General features: G+C 37.5%; 5 protein-coding genes across 10 annotated transcripts in view; 3 read left to right on the forward strand and 2 right to left on the reverse strand.

Annotated features, from left to right (window-relative positions):
- LOC111460720 (AP2-like ethylene-responsive transcription factor At1g79700) overlaps positions 1-7,549 on the forward strand; it is a 9,963-nt gene extending 2,414 nt beyond the window's left edge. Inside the window, exons 7-10 of one of the 3 annotated variants that reach the window (XM_023103970.1) lie at positions 49-125; positions 1,632-2,282; positions 2,994-3,091; positions 7,120-7,549. In XM_023103970.1, coding sequence (XP_022959738.1) covers positions 49-125; positions 1,632-2,170 — 616 coding nt within the window. In that variant the 3' untranslated portion in view covers positions 2,171-2,282; positions 2,994-3,091; positions 7,120-7,549. Of the gene's footprint in view, positions 1-48; positions 126-1,631; positions 2,283-2,993; positions 3,207-4,540; positions 4,641-7,119 lie in introns of those variants that run through there. The other 2 variants (XM_023103971.1, XM_023103969.1) reach the window with 2 other exon arrangements.
- LOC111460719 (tubby-like protein 8) lies at positions 3,214-6,833 on the reverse strand. 2 transcript variants are annotated; one of them, XM_023103966.1, is made up of 9 exons: positions 5,797-6,833; positions 5,508-5,622; positions 4,856-5,032; positions 4,709-4,764; positions 4,523-4,619; positions 4,041-4,133; positions 3,848-3,946; positions 3,696-3,763; positions 3,214-3,477 (listed from the first exon to the last, which is right to left on the reverse strand). In XM_023103966.1, the coding sequence occupies exons 1-9, from the start codon at positions 6,231-6,233 to the stop codon at positions 3,402-3,404; spliced, it is 1,218 nt and encodes a 405-aa protein (XP_022959734.1). In that variant the 5' UTR covers positions 6,234-6,833; the 3' UTR covers positions 3,214-3,401. The 2 variants fall into 2 exon arrangements, with proteins under 2 accessions (XP_022959734.1, XP_022959736.1); XM_023103968.1 differs by having other exon boundaries at positions 4,041-4,130; positions 5,797-6,831.
- Positions 7,550-9,154: 1,605 nt separating the features above from the next.
- Positions 9,155-11,256, reverse strand: LOC111460722. 2 transcript variants are annotated; one of them, XM_023103976.1, is made up of 2 exons: positions 11,250-11,256; positions 9,155-9,774 (listed from the first exon to the last, which is right to left on the reverse strand). In XM_023103976.1, the coding sequence occupies exon 2, from the start codon at positions 9,744-9,746 to the stop codon at positions 9,465-9,467; it is 282 nt and encodes a 93-aa protein (XP_022959744.1). In that variant the 5' UTR covers positions 9,747-9,774; positions 11,250-11,256; the 3' UTR covers positions 9,155-9,464. The 2 variants fall into 2 exon arrangements, with proteins under 2 accessions (XP_022959744.1, XP_022959742.1); XM_023103974.1 differs by lacking the exon at positions 11,250-11,256 and adding an exon at positions 11,158-11,241.
- A 1,258-nt stretch (positions 11,257-12,514) lies between these two features.
- On the forward strand, positions 12,515-17,401 carry LOC111461179 (probable serine incorporator). Its single transcript, XM_023104680.1, has 7 exons — positions 12,515-12,618; positions 12,925-13,145; positions 14,152-14,391; positions 14,484-14,595; positions 15,122-15,296; positions 16,129-16,369; positions 16,911-17,401. The coding sequence occupies exons 2-7, from the start codon at positions 12,962-12,964 to the stop codon at positions 17,192-17,194; spliced, it is 1,236 nt and encodes a 411-aa protein (XP_022960448.1). The 5' UTR covers positions 12,515-12,618; positions 12,925-12,961; the 3' UTR covers positions 17,195-17,401.
- Positions 17,402-17,913: 512 nt separating this feature from the next.
- LOC111461178 (26S proteasome regulatory subunit 7) lies at positions 17,914-21,701 on the forward strand. 2 transcript variants are annotated; one of them, XM_023104678.1, is made up of 10 exons: positions 17,914-18,103; positions 18,657-18,738; positions 18,849-18,940; positions 19,016-19,093; positions 19,324-19,385; positions 19,768-19,912; positions 20,043-20,261; positions 20,364-20,545; positions 20,729-20,904; positions 21,274-21,701. In XM_023104678.1, exons 1-10 carry the CDS (start codon positions 18,017-18,019, stop codon positions 21,429-21,431), a joined length of 1,281 nt encoding a protein of 426 aa, XP_022960446.1. In that variant the 5' UTR covers positions 17,914-18,016; the 3' UTR covers positions 21,432-21,701. The 2 variants fall into 2 exon arrangements, with proteins under 2 accessions (XP_022960446.1, XP_022960447.1); XM_023104679.1 differs by lacking the exon at positions 17,914-18,103 and adding an exon at positions 18,511-18,515.
- Positions 21,702-22,345: the final 644 nt, after the last annotated feature.

A 22,345-nucleotide genomic window follows, 5' to 3' on the forward strand; every position in this document is an offset into this window, starting at 1 on the left:
TTTTTTTTTTTTTTTTTTTTTTTTTTTTTTTTTTTTTTTTTTTCTCAGGCACCATCATAATGGGAGATGGGAAGCTCGAATCGGCAGGGTGTTCGGCAACAAATATCTTTACCTTGGAACATACGGTATTTTTTCTCTTTTACTGCACAAACCCAACTATTAACTGTTGAAAACAGACTAAATCTACAGTTTAATTAAAGAAAAAACCACGTAGAAGCTAAAAAGATATAAAGGGGGAAAATAAAAAACAATTGTTTCTTTAAATTATAGGTTTTTCATGATGTGGTCAACAGCCTCACTTCATTATATTATTATAGAGTTGTCATCACACATCATACCATTTTTGTGTCTTATTTCACGCATCACACTTTAATATTTTGAATGAATAAGAATAGTTTTATTTCTTTTGTTTGTTAGTTTCAATATGTCATCTAATCTTTTCATTTCATAGAATAATTTATATTATCGTCTGCCTTCATATTCTATTTTTTTTTTTACTGTCCAAACCCATAAATTTTTTTTTACTGCCTCTATATTCTATATAATGTGTATTTGTTATACCTTTCAATAAAAACCGTTCTCTCATCCCGATTATAAAGCTACATCATCGCCCTTTTAAAGAAGTATATAATAAAATAAAGTGTTTGAAAACTGTGGTAATTTATCCAACATAAAATTTAGTTACTATCTTTGGACTTTTCCTCTCGGACTTTTCCTATAGACTTTAAAAGACGTATGCTAGGAGAAAATGCTAAGGGAATATGCTAGGGGAAGGTTTTTTTCCCTTGTGGGAAAGTTTTTTCCCTTCCAAACTTTCCCTCAAGGCTTTAAGACGCGTTTGCTAGAGGAAAGTTTCCACACTCTTATAAATGGAGATTTGTTCTCCTCCCAACCAATGTGGGACATTCACAATCCACCTCCCTTCGAGGCCCAGCGTCTTCGCTGGCACTCTTTCCTTCCTCCAATCGATGTGGAACCGCCCCCAAATGTACCCTCTTTGGGGCCAGCGTCCTTACTGGCACACCGTCTCATGTCCCCCCCTTCGAGGAACAGCGAGAAGGCTGGCAAACGTCCGGTGCCTGGCTCTGATACCGTTTGTAACGCTCCAGATCCATCTCTAGCAGATATTGTCGTTTTTGGGCTCTCCCTTTTGGACTTCCCTTCAAAACTTTAAATTTGTTCTTATTTCCAACCAACCTGGGACATCGCATTTTCAAACTTTTATTTATTTAAAAAATATTTTCACCTAGACTTCCTAAGGTTTAATTTTAAAGAGATGATTATCAAATTGTGTTCATGTGTTATGTTCTTAAAAAGTATATTAATTTTGTATAGTAAATAAATCTATCCATGTTACTTTTATTCAACAAAAATTTATTTATTTTTCCTTAAAAAAAGCTAAAATATTTAAACCATATACGCAACTAAATCTAGTAGTTGGCATGTAGATCACCAAACCTCAACTGCAGCATGGCCAGCTATTTAAGATTTATTCATTTCGACACATGATATCATAAATTCATTGTCTTCTCACCAAAACTTGCATACATGTTATTCCGGGGAAGTTAGAAATTAATATCTAATTTATTATTATTATTGTTATTTCTATTTGCTTTATTTTCACTTTACAGCTACGCAAGAAGAAGCTGCTAGAGCTTACGACCTGGCGGCAATAGAACATCGTGGCCTTAACGCCGTTACAAATTTCGATATCAGCCGTTACATCAAATGTCTCCGTCCAGGGGAACAGCATATCCCAGACAATAACCGTCCATCAAGTCCAAACGCCGGCGACACTGCCTCAGAATTTGACCCCAAATCCTTTCTCGAAATTACCTTTCCGTCGCAATCTTCGAGCTCCGACCAACCAACCACCGCGCCGGAACCTCACGGCGGCCTCCCCTCATCATCGTCGGCGACGTTGGAGCTGCTAATCCATTCGTCAAAATTCAAACACATACTAGAAAGGACATCCGCCGCTGAGACTCCACAGACGCTGCCGGAATCCGTCCGGCCGCGCCGCTGTATACCGGACGACATTCAAACCTACTTCGATTGTAGTACTCAAGATTCTGACGACATTGCCGGAAGCGACGACGGAATTTTCGGGTACCTAAACTCGTATTTTCCTTCATCAGCATCAGTTTTTCATAGCGCACTCGATGCTTAATTAGGTGTAATCAAGAAAGGAGATGGAAATGAGGAAATAACTTGGGCTGGCCATGGCCATGGCGGATTACGACGATCACCAGAAACGGCGACAATGGAGGGCATGGCCTGAGGTACGCAATTAATTAAAATTATAGAAATTTTGGTTTTTACTTTTGTGAAGCCTTCTCTTTGATTCACAAGAATGGGGTAAGAAAACGTTTAATCTTTTTCCCCGATAGAAATTATCTGCATGCTACCGTAGAAATCTTGGGTGCATCCGGAATTGAGGTTGGAAGTTTAGCAAAAATCACTCATTTCTAAATTATAATAAGAAGGGCTTAGAGTCTATCTCATGGATTCATGGGTGAGATTTTATTTTTGTAAATATAAATAAAATACATGGTAAGAATGAAAAGTATCGGAAATTTCAAAAACCCTCTTTAAAAATCATCTTAGTCATGTAAAATTGCTTCTATTGTTATTATTATTTATTTTTGTAGTTTTAAAAACTTATTCGAAATTACTTTATTTCTTTTAAAGCGATTCTATTTTAAAATCATCGTAGTCTATAATTTCTTTACAAAAATAATTATTTTAATCCTTAGCATAAGATAAAAAAAGAATAGTTAGAATATAGTTTAAACCTTTATTTTTTCAGAATATTATGACAAAAAAAAAAGATTAAAATAATCAAAACTATAATAATTTAGTTTCGAATTATTTGATGTAATACTTTTTCCCATAGTTCAGAAATTCAATCCAAGTAAATTATTATGTTAAAGCTTGTGGTCACATAGGCTTCTTAGTTCTTGCTGACTTTAGGCATCCCTTTTATTATGCAGGGTCCGGGCTACACACTTGGCGAGTGTTTGTGATTTGGTTAGCTGGAAATTGAAAGTCTTGCCGGTATACCAGCTCAACTCCTCCAGGAAAATTGATTGTAAGTATAATAAATTTGTTCGATTTTGTCAAATTATTAAAGTTCCTAAAGTTCGAACGTATTTTGTATAATTTAATCTTATGTTTAGATAAGCTATATTCTCCTTTTAGGCCAATTGATCCTCCAAAAGAGAAACTTGATTCACCAAAAGCATTAAAGCAAAACATTGTTAATCATCAAAAGAGAAACTCTAAGTCAAGAGAATTTACAAATACATTAGAGTTGCATCGATGTTTGGAAAGTCAGGGCATTGCAAGGAAGGTTGTTCAGAGATTGAACAGCAAAAGAGCTGAGAAGCAGCCAAGGATTATCATACTGAGCAACAAAGCTTTGAATCTATGGAAGCCAGGCATATGCAAAATGCTTGGTAACCTGTCAATGGATACCTGCCAAAACACAAAACACCCCATAATTCTTATCAACATCCCACAAGTCTACGAGCTAAGACAAGTCGATAGACCTTTTAGATAGTAGCATGAAAGTACAACGACTAAATGATAGGACATCCAGTTGGTTTTGGTCGGTTTTATTTCCAATGAACACAAAGAAGGGTTTTTTTTCAAGTTTTATTTTCTCCAAACTGACTAGGAATTGATCTGCTTACCTATAATCCATCACATACTTGGACTTCCCAATCCTTCCAAGTTGGAGAATTGTTTGCTTGCCATTTTCCTGTGCCAAAAACCCACTAACAAGCTCAGCCTCTTCTAATTGAAATTCATTCTCTTTCTATCTCACTAGAATGTAGATTTGTACCTCTAAAGTTAACTGAAAATTCTTCACAGAGGTTTGGATCATAAGACCTGAAACTGCTCTTCCTCTGTCTCTGAAGTCCAACTCATATTGCTTAGAAATCTGAAGAACAACCAAGAGCAATGAAACAATGTGGAATATCCCAAAAGACTGGAAGTCTTTATTGAAGAGTTTTGAATTGCAATTTCCAATTCACCTTGTTGTATTGAGGAACTCTAGAAACAAGTTGGTGGACTTTGGTCTTTTCTTCCTCCCACTCCCTTGGCAGCCCTGCGATGTGCTGCACCTGCTACAGCATACAATCAAGCAGCTATTTTAAAAGTTTCGAAAACATTCGAAAAATATCGAGAAGTATTCGAAATGCCTACAATATGAATATGAAATACTAATAGCAACTCAATGACTTTTATTGAACTATTGTTTCATTGATGTTTTGTAACCACTGAAGCCCACGGCTAGCGGATATTGTCCTCTTTGAACTTTCCCTCAAGATTTTTAAAACGCGTCTGCTAGGGAGAGGTTTCCACACCCTTGTAAAAGAATGTTTTGTTCCTCTCTCCAACTAACGTGGAATCTCACAATTCACCTCCCTATTGGGTCCAATGTGATATGTTGTTGGTACAAAATTCTCACAAAGCCTTGTAAGAGTTGAAAAGATTTTCATATGTTCTTAAGCACCTGATTGGTGTTTTTCAGCTGAATTGTTTGATGCTTGGGGATGAAAGCCTTCATGCTTCTATGACTGCCTGTCCAAGTGGTTATTGTAGGCATGAATCTGTAGAAAAAACAGGCAAATCAGTTACTCCAAACGAGAAATAGGGAAGGGGAAGAAAATAGAGAGATTAGAAAAAACAGGCGGCCTACGTTACAGCAGCAAGAAGCGATTTCGACTGGCTCAGGATGGGTTTCAGTCGGCTCGCCTGAGAACGAACATGAAAAGAAACCATGTCATAATCATAGGTACTCTGCAAACTTCTTTCCAATTCAACACAATTGAACATTCCATTAAACCTGATCCCATATATGATATTTCGAACCAACAAGGTTTGTAGTCATGGATCCAACAAAACTATCATCTGCATTGCACAATATCCCTCTTGCACTCTGAGCTATTTTATACTCTGACCTCCCGTTCCGTCGTCGATGCCGAGCCACCGCCAACTTCCGATCCTGCCTTCCCTTCCCTTCCTGATACCAAGATGTTCACCAAAAACAAGTAAGTAGTTGCAGGGTTGGGAGTTTCTATTGTTCTATTTTTCTTGGAGGGTTGAGTTGGAAAGTCCTAAATTTCTCATAAAACACCCTTGATTATAAGATAGATAGTCAAAATCTCAAGGTTAGAGAAACATAGACACAACCATCCTCAAAAAGTCTAAAACTGAACAACGAAGATTTGGCATAAGCAAACTAACTATCAAATCTTACGTCAGTTTGAGCTCTATATAAGTGTGTGTAAAACTCTCCTTAGAAGATGCATTTTAAAACCATGAAACTGACGAACAGGCTAAAGCAAACAATACCTGCTAGCGGTACGCTTATGATGTTACAACAACCCGTTATTTTGCTTGAGTGTTCAGAACTAGATTTGAATTTTGAAAATACTAACAAAGTAAAGAAATTCATGAACCAAAGTAGTATAAGAATGGGAAAGAGACAAACTTACATTGGTATAGAGAGAATAGAAAGCACCACCACGAAGCCCATCCGGTGACTTCTCCTTCACAATGACACAGGTACATCTCCCCACATCCACAGGCAATGGCCTACACAACAACGACCTGAAAAAAAACAAAACACAAAACATAATCACATCCTTAACATCCTCGAAAGAAGCTGTGAGGTAGTAGTTGAAATGGTAATCAAATGAGTATTCAATGTCTTGTTCAACAAGGTTGTGAGATAGTAAGCTTAATTTAGTTCTCAAAAAACAGAGAACTAATAAGAAAAACCACCTGTTAGGCAATGTGGACCAGGAAGAAGCTGGAGCAGCTTCAGAATCCGAAAAGTCCCAAATCTTCAACGAACTCGAGTGCTCTGAATCAGTCCCCTCCCACAACCTAGACCCAAAAATCTTATCTGGTTCATTCATCTGCATACACAGATGAAGCGACGAAGGCTTCAACGCCTTCCCAGTCGAAAACGACTTGAAATCCCCAAATTTCTTAGGATTAGCACAAGACCCATTACTCGGATTCGCGTTTTCTTTGTCGCAGAGCACTCCATTTTCATCGCTCTGTTTCTCCTTCGTATTGGGTGTCAAGTTTTCTTTACCTTGCCGGAATCCGCCGTCGCTACAGCTACGGTTGTGCCGGAGGTCAGTAAGGGGATTAACATAGAGAGGATTATAGGAAGTTTGGCGTTGAATGATCGTCTTCTTGTCACCACTCATTCTTTTGTCTGTTGAGACAAGAACAGGGGAAGAGTTAAGAGAATGAGAAAATGGGGGAAGGTATTTTGTGGTCTAGTCTCTATCTCTGGATTCATAACCTGGAATTTATACGCGAGGAAGAAAGAGACCATTAAAACATTTAGTTTTGTTTTAGAACATTTAAATTAGAGTGAGTGATTAAGAAAAGATTCAAACTTTAATTTTAATTTTAATTTTTAATTTTTTTTTTTAAATTTTTTATGAGCTGAAGTGAGCTGTGGGAAGATGACATTGGGAAAGGTCAGAAGCTTTGGGGGAAAAAGGAAATATTTGAATTTGAAATGGGCATTGGAAAAAGTGGAAGCTTTGGATTTTGTTTGGAGGTTTTGTTTTTGCATGAGGAACCAACGGTAACCTTAAAAAAGAAATAAATAAATAAATAAATAAATAAATAAAACAGTGGGATTTGACTGTCTGATGGAGAAGGAGGGAAAGGCGGGAAGTGGGGGTTTTTTCAAAATGGGACATTTGAGAATCTGTCTTTGTCTATGTTCTTGTGTTTGGAAGTGGACCCCACTCGTGGTTTCATTCTTTCAAAAAACGAGTTAAATAAATAACTCAAAACTATAGCATTTTAGGGAACATGTTTAAAATTAGTAATGTTAAGGTCTTTTTTTTTTTTGGTAATATATTTTAAATAAAAATACAAATAATTTCAGTCAAATAGAGATATTATTCATTTACTAGAGAAGAATATTCATTTAAACGAGGAATGAGAAAAGAAGTAGAAAGAGATTTATCTTCGTTGGTTAAATGAGAATGAGAATGAGACCGGAGAGAGGGATTACATTTCTTGTCTTTGTCTTTGACTTTACCCCATATTTATATATAATATATATATATATAGGCAAAAGGAAGGAAAATCCATGGACCGACCCCATCATCTCCACCTCGTAGGAACTACGAGATCACCCCAAGGACGCCTTCAGTATCCAAGGGCCGCAGACCGACCATAGAACCCTGTTCAATAAGTGGAATGCATTAGCTGTCCGCTATCCGGTTGGACAGTAAGGGTCGGAGAAGGGCAATCACTCATTCTTAAAACCAACATTCTTAAGACCAAAGAGGCGAGCGGAAAAGGGGGGAAAGCTCTCCGTTCCTGGTTCTCCTGTAGTTGGATTCTCCGGAACCACAAGAATCCTTAGTTAGAATTGGATTCCAACTCAGTACCTTTTTGAGATTTTGAGAAGAGTTGCTCTTTGGAGAGCACCGTATGATGAAAGTTGTAAGCTGTGTTCGGGGGGAGTTATTGTCTATCGTTGGCCTCTATGGTAGAATCAGTTGAGGGCCTGAGAGCCGATAGTTTACCCTATGGCGGATGTCAGCAGTTCGAGTCCACTTATCTCCAACTCGTGAACTTAGCCGATACACCGACAGTCTAAACTCTGAAGATCAAGATATTGATAACACCTACCACTGAAATGGGAATCGAGCATTTCATGGTTTAAAAACGTCGAATCTAGTCTCAATCATCATTTGTCAGGACTACTCGGAGTAAGTTCCTCAAAAAAATCAGCAATTTGTGCTAGGCCTTCATCCTTTTTTTTTAGGTTCATTAGGGTTTTTGTTGGTTGTAACTCCCATTTATCTTATTGTTGGTTGTAACTCCCATTTATCTTAGTAGGGATTTAATATCTTTAACATTAAAACACAAAAGAAGCCCGCATATATTGAAAAATAGAAATTATCCATTAAAATTATTTTAAAAATATATATATACAAAAATGAAGAAATTTTTTTACAAAGAGTCCCACTTCAGTCTAATTAAATTAGGTTTAAATTGGGTATGAAGTTGGAGGTTGAGTGATAGATTTATGGTTAATTATAAGTTTAATTCCGTGCCTATCAAATTATAAATTTTTGTCAAAACAAATCGTCACATCATTATTTAAATTAATTATTAAAATATATACAGAAAAAATTTGAACTACTTATATTAATCTATCATGCAACTTAAGATAGCCCAATAACATTGGGTCGTATGGTTGTTGGACCAAAATCTAATTTAGCCCAAAATCCTACAGGGCTCGTCAAATTCTACCAATACAGAAGGTCACATTTCATTTTGTGTTTTCAAATTTTAAATTCCAAAATTTAAAGCTTAGAACAATTTAGGGAACAGAACTCCAAAACAGAATTCATAAGAGTCGAAAGTTAAAATAACTTGAAAAAAAATCCATAGCTAGAGAATGCAGAACATTATGTGACGCCCGCTAGGGTACGTGAATGAACAGAAATCGCAGGCCTTATTTTCTAATATTCGCATCTCTCATCTCCCATGAATCAAACAATGAATATTTGATAAGATTTCTAATTTTCTTATATATATATATATATTGATGCACAAACTAAGCTAATTAGAGTAAGAATAACCATAAACTTAAAAAAATAAAAATAAGATATCCATAATTTTTTTTTCTATTTTTTAAAAAAATATGTTTATTTTCTCACATTTTAGACAGTAAACTAATCTAAGTTGATCTAGAATTACAATAAATTGGATGATCCGATAAAGAATCAAACCTATTTGAACGTTCCTGATTGATTTTATCAAAGAATCATATAAATATATAAATAATGGATTCTCATGTGATACACTTTTGATCTAAGGAACTCGGCAAAATAGCCCCGTAACTTCGGGAGAAGGGGTGCCTCCTAAAAATTGTATACCCCCGAAAAATTGTATACCCCCGGGAACAGTAGTTAACAAAGGTTGTGTAAATAATAAATAAATTAGACCGAAATGAGTTTAAAAGTCACAATCACCGTCTACCTAAAATTTACTATGAATTATCAATTACCCAACAATTATGCTACTATGAGTACACAGAGCTATTCATGAGTCAAACGAACAGATTTCAGGCATCTTAGGCACCAGGGAATTGTTCAAATAAAACATTAAATTCGTCTCTGCAGAATAACACCGTTCATTTTCATGCACCCAAGACCACATACATCACTAATCAGCAAACACAAAATGACTGGTTAATGCATTCTTTGTGTTAAGAAATTCATTTCTCAGATAATAATGTATACAGAGTTCACTTGCATTTTACTACACAACTTTGTATGGCAAACTGACTAACTTGAACTCGTTTTCTTTCTTTTTTTTTTTTTTCTTTTTAAATCTTCAACCCAAATGGTTCGGAATTACAAACAAAATGCACAAATTGCAGAGCACTAACCCGAGTATTAAAGAATTTTCAGTTTCCCTTTAGCCATGGAAGTCTTTGCAAGCTCCAGTTGACACTGAGCCTTTTGCGCCCCAGTCAGTCCAGAGCAAGAGGAAGAGCCTAAGGTGACAGCAAAGTAAAGGTAAATCGTGCAAAGAAAAGTCAAGAGGACAAGTGCTGTGAGGAGGAAGCGATGTCGCTGAACGAGAGTCGACCAACTACCCAACTCATTTGGAGGAAAGGCCTTTCGGAATGATGGGGACCTCCTGTGAGGAGAAGACAGGACACTGTCAAGAACCATGTTGCATGATCCAACCTCCTCAGTCAGCCTGAAATGTAAAGCACGGATTAGATAACTTACTACATGATTTTTTAACTTTTTTCACAGCAAGATTGTAGTTCATTTAGCATGCTAGCAGAACATTTCGAGGAAGGGTAATTGATCTCAGTTTCTAATGTTGTTGATGATGACTTCACCAAGAACAAGACATTCCAAACATCATATATAAGTAAGAAATCCAAACAGTGGCACTTTTTTTCTTTCTAAAAAATGGTACTCATACGAGCACAATTCTTTATCTCTTGGCTCTTGTACTGATGCAAGACAAATGCAACCAAGTAGTAACCATTCAGCACTGTTCTCCAGTTCTTCCATTACCAACAGATGTAAGAATGAGGCAACCAACACTCCCAATGCAGGAAAACGTTGTTTATTTCAATATATGATGCAGAAATAAGCCAAAGAATGCAATTTTCAAACATGGGGTTAGAACCTACGACCCTCAAGGGAAAGAGTTCATGTCAATAACCGTTGAGCTAAGCTCAGTTTGATATAAATTTGATATATTCTAATCGAAAGAAAAGTAGCTCATCAAGCAATTACTTTCAATGTATTGTAAAGAAAGACAACATATCCTGTCACATAAACACCAATATCATAATGGCAATCTAAAAAACCATATTCTGATTAGTCCACCGAGAAGCAGGCAAGCAAGTTCAAAAGGTGCCTCAAAAGTTATCCAAATAGATAACCCACGTCTGAAGGTCGCTAGAACATGAAATTAACACAACTCACTCATATAACTCTTCTTGTTGTGACTTGATAACTTCAGAAATCTCAAGCATTAAGATAGGCAGACCGAGTTCTTGAAATGCAACTTGAAAAATGGATATATCCAGGTAAATTGCAGTCCATTGGCTAAAGTCGATGATGCAAATTTAATTACTTATTAATTACCAAATATGAAAACAACCAGAAAGAATCCCAAAAATTCAGATGCAACAGTAAGCCAGTAAAATTTAATGTGAACAAGAACCCCAAAATTCGAACATTTTAAACAGCAGAAAGTTACAGAGGTTCAAAAATGAAACTCTTCCTCCGTGTTCCTAAATTAATCCCAAACCCTATCATTTCGAAACCTCTACGCTAAAATTCCTCCCACCCAAAAGAGCGTAAAGAATCAAACAAATAAACAACCACAACTAAATCACAAAACAAAACTCACGAGATGGCAAGGTTTCAGAAGATCGAATTCTCAAAATTTACACTAAAATCAGATCGAGGCACATTGGTATACCTACAACAACAATCACTCAATCCCAAGAAGGCTGTATGAACACAGCTCTGATCTAAACCCAGCCAAATCCCCCAACGAATTCAATCAAAACAACCAACACTTCAACCAAAATCCAACAAAAATAAACAACCGTACCGAGCAAATTTCAAGCGATACACATCAGTTGGAAACAGCAGATCAAAGAGAAAGAGAGAGAGAGACAGAGAGACAGAGAGAGAGAAACTTACAAAATCAAAAGCCGCTAATTCCAAACAGAACGAGCTGAACAGATGTTTTTGTGGTGCTTATCTGTTTCAACACGCCTCGGCTGCTGGAGAAAGATGCCCGAAAGGCCGTCCACGCGGTCTCCACAGTTGGAAAACTTGGCAGAGGGAAAAAGAAAGCGTGGGAACAATACATATATATAGAGAGAGAGAGATATCTGAATTCAATGACGGCTCTTCGATGTGGTCTAGGGCCACCATAGAAACCAACCCAAATACGGTTTATTTTCGTTCTGTGTTTTTTAATTGAAATTAAATTAAATATTTTACAGCTAGGAGAGAGAAACCAATTTACAACTTTCTCTTACTATTTATTTATTTTTTTTCGAAAAAATATTTATAATAAAAGGTAGAAATTTGGTATATATTCCTTATGCACTTAATTAATTATGAACTGAATAACCTATTTGTATTTATTCATACTTGTAGTATCTACAAGTGACCCTTTAATACATGTATCTATTCATATCCTTCAACAGGAATATACCTATCAATTAGTATCGAGTCGAGTACAGATACCTCTTAACTCTGGAACAAGATCTTGTTCGGAGTGTAAATTTAACTTGTTATATCTGAATTCGAGCTCAAAATTTAAACACAAGACATTAGTTAGTTTTATAAATACGAAATCATATGTTTAGTGGTTAAACCTCGTCAAATCATTAGCTTAGTCATTAATGTTCCACGTTAATACTTTAATCTAGATCATCTAGATAAGTATGAACTCAATTTATAAATGATAAGTGTTGGGTCATACACACGAGAATAACTAAATTAGCTTGATTTTAGCGAGAGGTGTAGTACAAGCTAAGGGTTTAGTAAGCATATATTCTTCTTTCTTATGTACAGGAGTTAAAGTTTTTGGGTGTTTTTTTCTTTTAAACGATTAGCACGAGCCAGCTTGACTTGCCCTAGGCATCGAGTTCCATGCAGATGCTTCACCTTTATTTGATTATGTACGATAAGTTTCAATATCTTTCTAGTTGATCTAACTTTTAATATTATGTTCAATAATTATTTGTTTTTAGGTTTAATGTTTAAAATTTCGAGTTTATTTTCAAGTTTTTAAAAACTAAAAAATAATTAAGAGAGATTTCAATTTTTTTCAATTTCAAATATTTACTTTTTTGTATGTTCTTTAGAATTCTCAAGTTTTTTTTTTTTCTACATAGGAAACATGATTTTTGTTTTTAAAAAATAAGTTTATAAATTACTTTTACTTCTATTTATCTGTATATATAAACCGGATTTGGTTTCGAATCTTGATCTCTCATACGATTGTTCGGGTGGGTTGCTGGGTGATCATAACGATTTTCTCCTTATCTCTTCCGAGGTAATTCTGCGATTAGTTTCCTTATATCTGTTCTTCCGTGATTGCTTATTTCAGCAAAGAAAACCCCTCTATGTTCCAATGTCACTGCCAAATTGAATAAGATGTTGATTTTGGTTTATTGATAATGTTGGTCAGAGGATTTATTGGATTGCCTTGTTGTCTGTATTCTTGATTTAATATGATTAGGTTTATCGTTTTCTGGAGCTTAATGTTGTTCGGTTATGGAGAATCGGGCTTATTTGAATGCTGAGAGTTATTACGATTTGATTTTCCAATGACTTGGGTCTGGCTCCTTGGCATTGGCAGATAAGCTTGTAATCTGGTGGCTGCGTAAGGAAAGAAGATGTGGGCGGCTTCTTGCCTCGCGTCGTGCTGTGCAGCTTGCGCTTGCGATGCCTGCCGCACGGTTGTTTCCAGTATTAGCCGAAGGTCTGCAAGGATTGCATACTGTGCCCTCTTTGCACTCTCTCTGATTGTTTCTTGGATTCTTAGAGAAGTTGCTGCTCCTCTTATGGAGAAGATCCCTTGTGAGTCATGACTTTCCCCTTTCTTAAATGTCTACAGATTTTCAGTAGTAGTAGTACAAGCCATTGCAGATGATTGCGTGGTGTATTTCGCTCTCGCTCGTAACGCCATCTTATCTCGTGCTCGCTTTGATGAATCTATATGGAATTCTTGAAAATTTTCCTTAGAATAAGACAGTATCTTTTAACTCCTCAGAAGGAATTAATCTTACTCTATGGCTCATATGTGTCACAGCAAGGGTGAGTGTTACAAGAGGAGGGTCTTGGGCGTCTTCCTTTTAAATGAGTTTTTCAAGGATATTATTAGACAGTAGAGGTGTGTCGGTTTTATGCCCCAACCCATGTGTTAGAGGTTAGATTATGCACTTGCTATCTAGAGCAGGTTCGATGCCCGATGAGAAACTAGATGGATGGATATTCGGGATGTCCCGATGAGATGATCGACACATGGGCTCGTTCCCAATACATGTGTCCGAGCACAATGCATGGGTCGTGTTGTTGGGAATCGAGATGACGATGAGATGCGACATTGCTTACAAGAGACCTTTGCCTGGAGTAGAGGTAAGGTCGAGCCAGATGACTTGACCTAATGTAGAGGCAAGTCGACTAGAGTTGTAGACAATTGAACATGCACACACGAGCGGCGTGTGTGGCTGAACAAGCTTGGATTCTACACAAATTGTGTTTGGTTGGCAAAGGAAAATCTCGCACACATGGGCCGTTCTCAACAGATGTGTCCAAGCACGATGCATGGCTCATTAGGAAATTGGCTCTGTGATTGGTTGTAATCATCCTTCCCTATTTAGCACTTTTTCTGTTACTTCTTCTAATCCTCAAACTTGCTGTTTGTTCTTTAACTGCTCTAAGGGGTACTTACTACTCAGAATCATTATCAGATGATAATGAAATATTGTCTACTTTAAAAGCTGTCTCCAAAAGCAACCACATTGCTGATTTGACTGATACTTTCAAGTATTATGACAGATTTTTATTGTATGTCTTTTTTCAGGGATCAACACTTTCCATGAGACACCTAGCAGGGATTGGTTTCAAACTGATGCAGTCCTGCGGGTTAGCTTGGGAAATTTTCTCTTCTTCACCATTCTATCTGTGATGATGATTGGTGTAAAAAGTCAAAGGGATCTCCGTGATAATATTCACCATGGTGGATGGATGGTGAAAGTCATTTGTTGGTTCCTTCTGGTGGTACTAATGTTTTTCATTCCCAATGAAATTATTACCTTTTACGGTAAGAAAACTTCCAGTTTGTGATGGTTTAATTTGAGATCCTTTCCCTGATTTCTTTCTTTAAAATGGCATTACTATATTCTGCATTTGCAGAGTCTATGTCAAAATTTGGTTCAGGATTGTTTCTTCTCGTTCAAGTTGTTCTTTTGCTGGATTTTGTTCATAGATGGAATGAAACCTGGGTCGGATATGATGAGCAGTTTTGGTTCGTAGAATTATAGTTTCTTCTTGTGTCTTTTATTGTAACAGTCCAAGCCCACCGTTAGCAGATATTGTCCTCTTTGAGTTTTCTCTTTCAGGCTTCCTCTTAAGGTTTTTAAAACGCATTTGCTAGGTAGAGGTTTCCCCACCCTTATAAACAATGTTTCGTTCTCCTCTCCAACCGATGTGAGGTATCACAATTCACCCCTTTGGGGCCAGCGTCCTCGCTGGCACTCGTTTCTATCTCCAATCGATGTGGGATCTCACAATTCACCCTCATTCGAGGCCTAGCATCCTCGTTGACACACCGCACGGTATCCACCCCTTCGAGGCCCAGTATCCTCGCTGGCACACCATCTGGTGTCTGGCTCCTAGCAGACGCGTTTTAAAAACTTGAGTGGAAGTCCGAGAGGGAAAACCCAAAGAGGACAATATCTGCTTGGGGTGGGTTTGGACTATTACACTTACTCTCTTTTCCCGTCTCTTTTTGGGTTTGTAACTAATGTTCGAGTTTCCCCTCTTCTTATTAGGTACATTGCCTTATTTGTTGTTTCACTTTTCTGTTATGTGGCGACATTTGTCTCGTCTGGGTTCCTCTTCCATTGGTTCACACCATCAGGACATGATTGTGGGCTCAACACCTTCTTTATTGTCACGACCCTAATTTTTGCGTTTGTTTTTACTGTTGTTGCACTACACCCTTCAGTAAGTTTTTCCCTCTTTCTTCTTTCATCAATCAAACTGTATCTTTTAGATGGCAAGTCATGATTGTGCATGTCTATATATATTTCCTGCCTCTCCCTCTCGTCTATCTTTCTGCCCTACAAATTAAAAATAATTTCTTCAAATTTTGCCTCCATTGATAATAGATTTGGCTAATGTCCAAGTTGTTGTACTAGGACACTCTACGTTTGCTAAGGAGAGGTTTCCACACTCTTATAAAAGATGCTTTGCTCCCCTCTCCAACCAATGTGGGATCTCACAATCCACCCTCTTTCAGGGCCCAGCATCCTCGCTGACACTCGTTCCCCTCTCCAATCGATGTGAGATCTCACAATCCACCCCCTTTCGGGGCCCAACATCCTCACTGCCCCACCGCTCGATGTCCACCCCTTTCTAGAGCTCAGCGTCCTCACTGGCACACCACCCAGTGTCTGGCTTTGATACCATTTGTAATAGCCCAAGCCCACCACTAGCAGATATTGTTCTCTTTGAGCTTCCCCTCAAGGTTTTTAAAACGCGCCTACTAGAGAGAGGTCTCCACACATTTATAAAGAATGCTTCATTCCACTCTCCAACTGATGTAGGATCTCAAAATCCACCCCCCTTCGAGACCCAACGTCTTTGCTGGCACTCATTCCCCTTTCCTATCGATGCAAGATCTCACACTTAATTTAGAAATTTACGCCTCTGGCGGTGTCTTTTTACTGTTATGGTATTATCTTGAATTATGACTTTCCCGTGGATATCTTTTCAATTACAGAGTGCCTACATTTTCCTCTTGTCTCTTATGACTTCCAACATGATGAAAAAACAGGTCAGTGGCAGTGTTTTACCTGCATCGGTCATCTCGCTATACTGCATGTATCTCTGTTACAGTGGACTTGCTAGTGAACCAAGAGGCTATGAATGTAATGGTCTCTACAAGCATTCCAAGGCTGTTTCTACTGCCACTCTTGCCTTAGGTCTTCTCACAACTGTTCTATCGGTTGTCTATTCTGCTGTTCGTGCTGGTTCTTCTACAACCTTGCTTTCCCCTCCAAGTTCACCTCGTGCAGGTAAGAGTCAGCTATTTTATTTTATTTTATTTTTTATTATTTGGATTTTTACAGTTCTTCTGAAACTCACAAGGTTATGCAAATGGTTAATGTTGCACATGTTGATTTTAATTGCTGGTCGAGGTAAGAGTTTCAAATCTCTGCCTTGCCTCCTGGTCAAGAATATAATTTTTTAATTAGTTGAGCTAAGCTCAAATAGCCTGTTTTGTAACCGTCAAGCCCACCACAAACAGATATTGTCCTCTTTGGGCTTTCCCTTTCGGGCTTCCTCTCAAGGTTTTTAAACACGTCTTGCTAGGGAGAGATTTTCACACTTTTATAAAAAATGTTTTGGGGCCAGCATCCTCGCTGGCACACCTCTCCGTTTTAAAAACCTAGAGGGAAAGCCCGAAAGGGAAAGTTCAAAGAGGACCTCTTACACGTTTCCTTCAATCTTTATGACGTTTGGTAACCCTTCTGAAGTTCATGACTTTTGTCTGTATCCTCTCATGTATGATAAGGTTATTGGGTATGACATTCTTGTTTCTGTATCGAATGGCAGGAGAGCCATTGCTTCCTCTTGAGAATTCGGGTGAGCGTGAGGAAAAAGGGAAGGCAAAGCCAGTTTCATATTCATATTCATTTTTCCACATCATCTTCTGTCTTGCTAGTATGTACTCAGCAATGCTCCTGACTGGATGGACCTCCTCCGTTGGCGAAGGCGAAAGGTTGGTCGGTGTCGGGTGGGCATCGGTGTGGGTTCGGGTTGTGACCGGCTGGGCTACTGCAGCATTATTCATCTGGTCTTTGATTGCTCCTCTTCTGTTCCCAGACTGGGCATTTTGAGCACAATATTTGATGATGTTAATGTTATTCCATGCACGTAGGCCTTGAACGAAAATGTCTAGTGTATATGGGGATCACTGTGTTCACTTGCATATGAGCTTATAACAAAGTTGTAATATAAACTAACTAAAGTCATAAACTCAGTCCAAACAGTCGCTGTTTGGATGCAATAAAACAGTTTCTGTTTGGATGAAACTATTGCTCTAATTCGCTTCCTTCTACTTCTTATATGGATTACGCAGCGGGTGAAATCATAAATCATCATTTAAGCAAGGAGGAAGGTCATGGAACAGAGTCAACGGTTACATAGTTATACTAATAGAAGAACAGATAATTACTCTTTATACCTTTCACGGTAGAAGAATAGAAGAATAGAAGAATAGATATCTTCCACTAAGACATTCACCTCTGAAGGGAGAGCCCTTCTGAAGAAGTAAAATGCTAATTCTATTGTCAAACATTTAATTATGAACCAATTAATTCCATAAAATTTTCATTTATTTGAATTCAATCGAAACTATACGAGGTTGTGACACAGATTTTTTGAACTAAAATGACGTGCACTTAATTCCACCTTTATCCAAAATTATAAGACTTGTAATTTAACAAAGTAATAATAAAATAAATAAAGGTGGCGTTCAATTGGGTCGGCCCAATCTGGAAACCCAATGAGCGGCCCATCTAATTCATATAAAATGTTCCTTTAGAAGCACCATGGCTCATTTCTAGCTTCCTTCTTCATCAGTTGTCTTTGTCCGCAAGAAAATCACAACAGAGTTGCAGAATCCTACTCCGGAGTCCCAAGTCTAACCTTGCAATCTGATGGCGCCAGACCCTGAGGATGAGATCAAGGACGAGAAGAATCCTCGCCCTCTCGATGAGGACGATATAGCTCTTCTCAAGACCTATGTATGTTCATTTATCAAAGCTTCTTTGTTTTCTACTTTATAAACCCTAAATTGGTGCACTATTTTCCTATCCGTTTCCTGTTTTCTACCCCATTTATACGTTCACATCTCGTTATCGGATTAGATCCGGCAACTTTACTAGAATCGCGTTGCTTATGATGTGCGCTCCTAGTTCTGATAATTCGTCAGTTTTAGTGTCTGTATTCCTTCACCTGGAAGAATTTTAAATGTGAAGTAAGTTCACATTTGATCCCCGAGTTGAAATGTCTGGATAATCTGTGAATCAGAGGGCTGCCATCTGTAGGCAGTACGATAATTTATGCACTATTGAACATCTCAGCTAATTCTTCAGGGCAGTTTTTTCATACAATTAGGTCTCTGAATCTCGATTTTCTTCTTATCCAAGAACCTATGTCCATTGGGTTTTATGTCAAGGCTCATCTTTTAGACAGTGGAATGGCATATTCTTATTTCTCAGTTTTTCGTCTATCGAAATGAGTAGTTTTGGTGTATCCTCAGTTTTGCTCTTGTAACAACACCATCCTCTTTTGCAGGGTTTGGGACCTTATTCAACCTATATCAAGAAGGTAGAGAAAGAAATCAAGGATATGGCAAAGAAGGTCAATGATTTATGTGGTATGTATGCTTCCCGTTCTGTATTAGAAACCAGCTCATATATTTTGCTACATATACGTGAATAATCTGTTTATCCCTGAAATTAAATATCTGGATGGATTGCATCACAGGCATTAAGGAGTCCGACACCGGTTTAGCAGCTCCCAGCCAGTGGGATCTTGTATCCGATAAGCAAATGATGCAGGAAGAGCAGCCTCTTCAGGTGTGATCTCAATGACGTTTGGATACACTTTTTTGTGGTTTCTAGTTTCTGATGCAGCAATATGTTGTCAATCAGGTGGCAAGATGCACAAAGATCATCAATCCAAATTCTGAAGATGCCAAATATGTTATTAATGTGAAGCAAATTGCCAAGGTTAGTTATTATTTTTGTGTCGTATAATGCATGCACTCAAAGTCAGTCAAGGCATTCGTTTTAAGTGTGGTTGTGGAGGAAAGGGAAAAGGAGGGACTTACTTATTTGCAGTCTCACTTTATGTTTATGTCATTATTTCGTTGATAGTTTAGACTTTAAGAGTTTATTATCCACATTTTTTTCATCAAACCTGCAGTGGTTCTCTAACTTCCTTTACTTTTGTTACGTAGTTTGTAGTTGGACTTGGTGACAAAGTTTCTCCAACAGACATAGAAGAAGGCATGCGTGTTGGGTAAGGTTTTGGATGTTCTACAAGGTGTTCTCAGCATCTTGTATTGGTATAATCTGACAGTGTTCAATTCTTTACCATGCTGTCTGTCTTATACTTAAATTTCAACTATATGATAATAAGCTCAGGATGATATTTACCTCAAGACAGTAGCGTATTTTATCATATGAGCATGGTTATGATGTGTCATGTTTATATTGCTTGATTTAGGAATAATCACCGTCATTCTTCACTGTTATATGTTACACAATGCTCTTTGGGAATGGTAGAATAAGTGATGCATCTTCTTTAAAAAAATCTCTTGCTTTTGGTGGCATTTTCTTGTTTTTGTACATGCAAGTATGGTATTGGTCTTAAAACGTTGACATTTATTCTATTCTTACAGTGTTGATAGAAATAAATATCAGATTCAAATTCCTTTGCCTCCCAAGATTGATCCAAGTGTGACCATGATGACGGTAGAAGAAAAACCAGATGTGACCTACAACGATGTTGGTGGATGTAAGGAGCAGATAGAAAAGATGCGAGAGGTGTGTAGAAAATTTTTATCTGCATTTGCCTTTGAGTAGTTACAGATTTGCCCAATTATTTCCATTTTTATAATTCTTAGAAACTCAAGTTTTTGTGTTATTTTTTTAAAAATAAATCTGTTACTTGTAGGTTGTTGAGTTACCTATGCTTCATCCTGAGAAATTTGTAAAGCTTGGAATAGATCCTCCAAAAGGAGTTCTTTGCTATGGTCCCCCTGGAACAGGCAAAACACTTCTAGCACGAGCTGTAGCTAACAGAACAGATGCCTGCTTTATTCGTGTTATTGGAAGTGAACTTGTTCAAAAATACGTTGGTGAGGGAGCTCGGATGGTCAGAGAACTATTCCAGGTTGGCTTTTGCTTCATACTTCGTAGTTTTTCTTAGTTCATCTAATAAATCAACGGTGTTCATACTTCTGCATTATTACTTATATGTTGTTCTGTACCCTAGATGGCACGTTCCAAAAAGGCTTGCATTGTGTTTTTCGATGAAGTTGATGCCATCGGAGGTGCTCGCTTCGATGATGGTGTCGGTGGTGACAATGAGGTTCAGCGCACAATGCTTGAAATTGTGAATCAACTTGATGGCTTTGATGCACGTGGAAACATCAAAGTTCTGATGGCAACAAATAGGTAAGTCATTTTACTAGTGGCCGATCTTGGATATTTCTTAGACACACTACTTGGGTTGTATCTGGATGTATCATCTGCTAGTCATTTTGGTTCTTCATTGCAAAATAAATGGGCAACATAATGATCCTAATTTCAGATTAGTGATATGAAAATGACATAAACTAATTTCCATCTCTCTTTCAGGCCTGATACACTTGATCCAGCCCTGTTACGACCTGGAAGGCTGGATCGTAAGGTCGAGTTTGGGCTTCCTGACTTGGAAAGTAGGACACAGATCTTTAAAATCCATACAAGAACCATGAATTGTGAGAGGGACATCCGGTTCGAACTCTTGGCTAGGCTTTGCCCGAATTCTACAGGTAAAGACTTGCAGCATTACCTTTTCTGTACCATGTTCGGATAAAAGATGGTATCTGAAGTACTAGAAATCACATGTCAATGTCCAATTATCCTAATTTCATAATAGGGCAGGGTTGAAATTCTTAAGGGCAAATCTTAATCCTACCCTCCTCACTTCTCGGCTTCGCCAATTTTTGTTTCTCGTTCCGACATAAGGTGTCTCTATTTTGATCTTAGGTGTACATATCCTTCCCTCTAAGACATTTTTACATGTTACCAGCAATACTCTCGTAGGCTCCTGCCATTCAACCAGTTAATAACCACGAGTAGGCCTTGCCTATTGTACTGAAACAATTTGTTTTTCTATATACGGTATGTCTCTCGTACAGGGGCGGATATCAGGAGTGTCTGCACAGAAGCTGGAATGTATGCGATTCGCGCTCGAAGGAAGACGGTGACAGAGAAGGACTTCCTTGATGCAGTGAACAAGGTGATCAAGGGATATCAAAAGTTCAGTGCAACCCCCAAGTATATGGTCTACAATTGAGGCTCTGAAGTTCCCCTTCATTCTTTCAGAGAAGAAAAAACATGGGGAGGTGTACCAAGTAATCAATCATCATTCATTTATCTTCTGTACAACTCTTATTGAACTGCACCGCTTTTTTTCTGCGACAGAACCCTTTCTCCCTTTGTTTGCATAATTGTGGTTTTGGTATAACCTTTTATCTTTATCCACTTTGCTTGATACATCATCCATCCTTCTTTGGGCTAAACCAAATATGAAGCTTTTGATTAGCACGCTACATTAGTTCATAAAGCATTCCAAGTTATTTAGTGGAGGATTGCTTTTGTGGTACGTTTCTTCTGGGCTGGAGCTGTTCAATTACAAATTGGGTCTTCAAATTTTTAAGTTTATAATTTTTTTTTTTTTTGGGACAAAAATTAGTTTATTCCCTCTAACTTCCGTAAGTCCAAATATATAACTATATTAAGTTGAGAGCTGAAAGGTTTTTTTTTAAAAAAAATTGATATAGCTCCCAAAGGTTAAGACTATAAACTAATTTTCACTTAATTTTTGTACATCTAAAGAATTGTGTCTAATAGACCATTAAATGTTCGATTTTATATTCCACAACTTTGAAAATCCAATGTCCAATAAATTCCTATATGAAAATTAAATTAGGTGCCTAATAATAATATCATTTACTTTGACCTATTTAACACATAGGTTTGAGTCTAAGAAACAAGTAAATTTTTAAAAAAAGTGATTTGATTCTTTGGCCCATTTGATAAAAAAAATAGAAAGTTTATAATTACTTATTAGAATAAAATTTAATTGAACCATTCATAAAATCCTACCAAATGTTGAAGCAAATAGGCTTATGATCCCATCCAACGTAAAAATAAAAAAAAAAATAGTTTGAGAGATCGAGAGATCGAGTGAAGGTTCTCTTGTGATTC

This window comes from Cucurbita moschata, unplaced genomic scaffold (assembly GCF_002738365.1).
Source record: "Cucurbita moschata cultivar Rifu unplaced genomic scaffold, Cmos_1.0 Cmo_Scf00024, whole genome shotgun sequence".
NCBI lineage: Eukaryota > Viridiplantae > Streptophyta > Magnoliopsida > Cucurbitales > Cucurbitaceae > Cucurbita > Cucurbita moschata.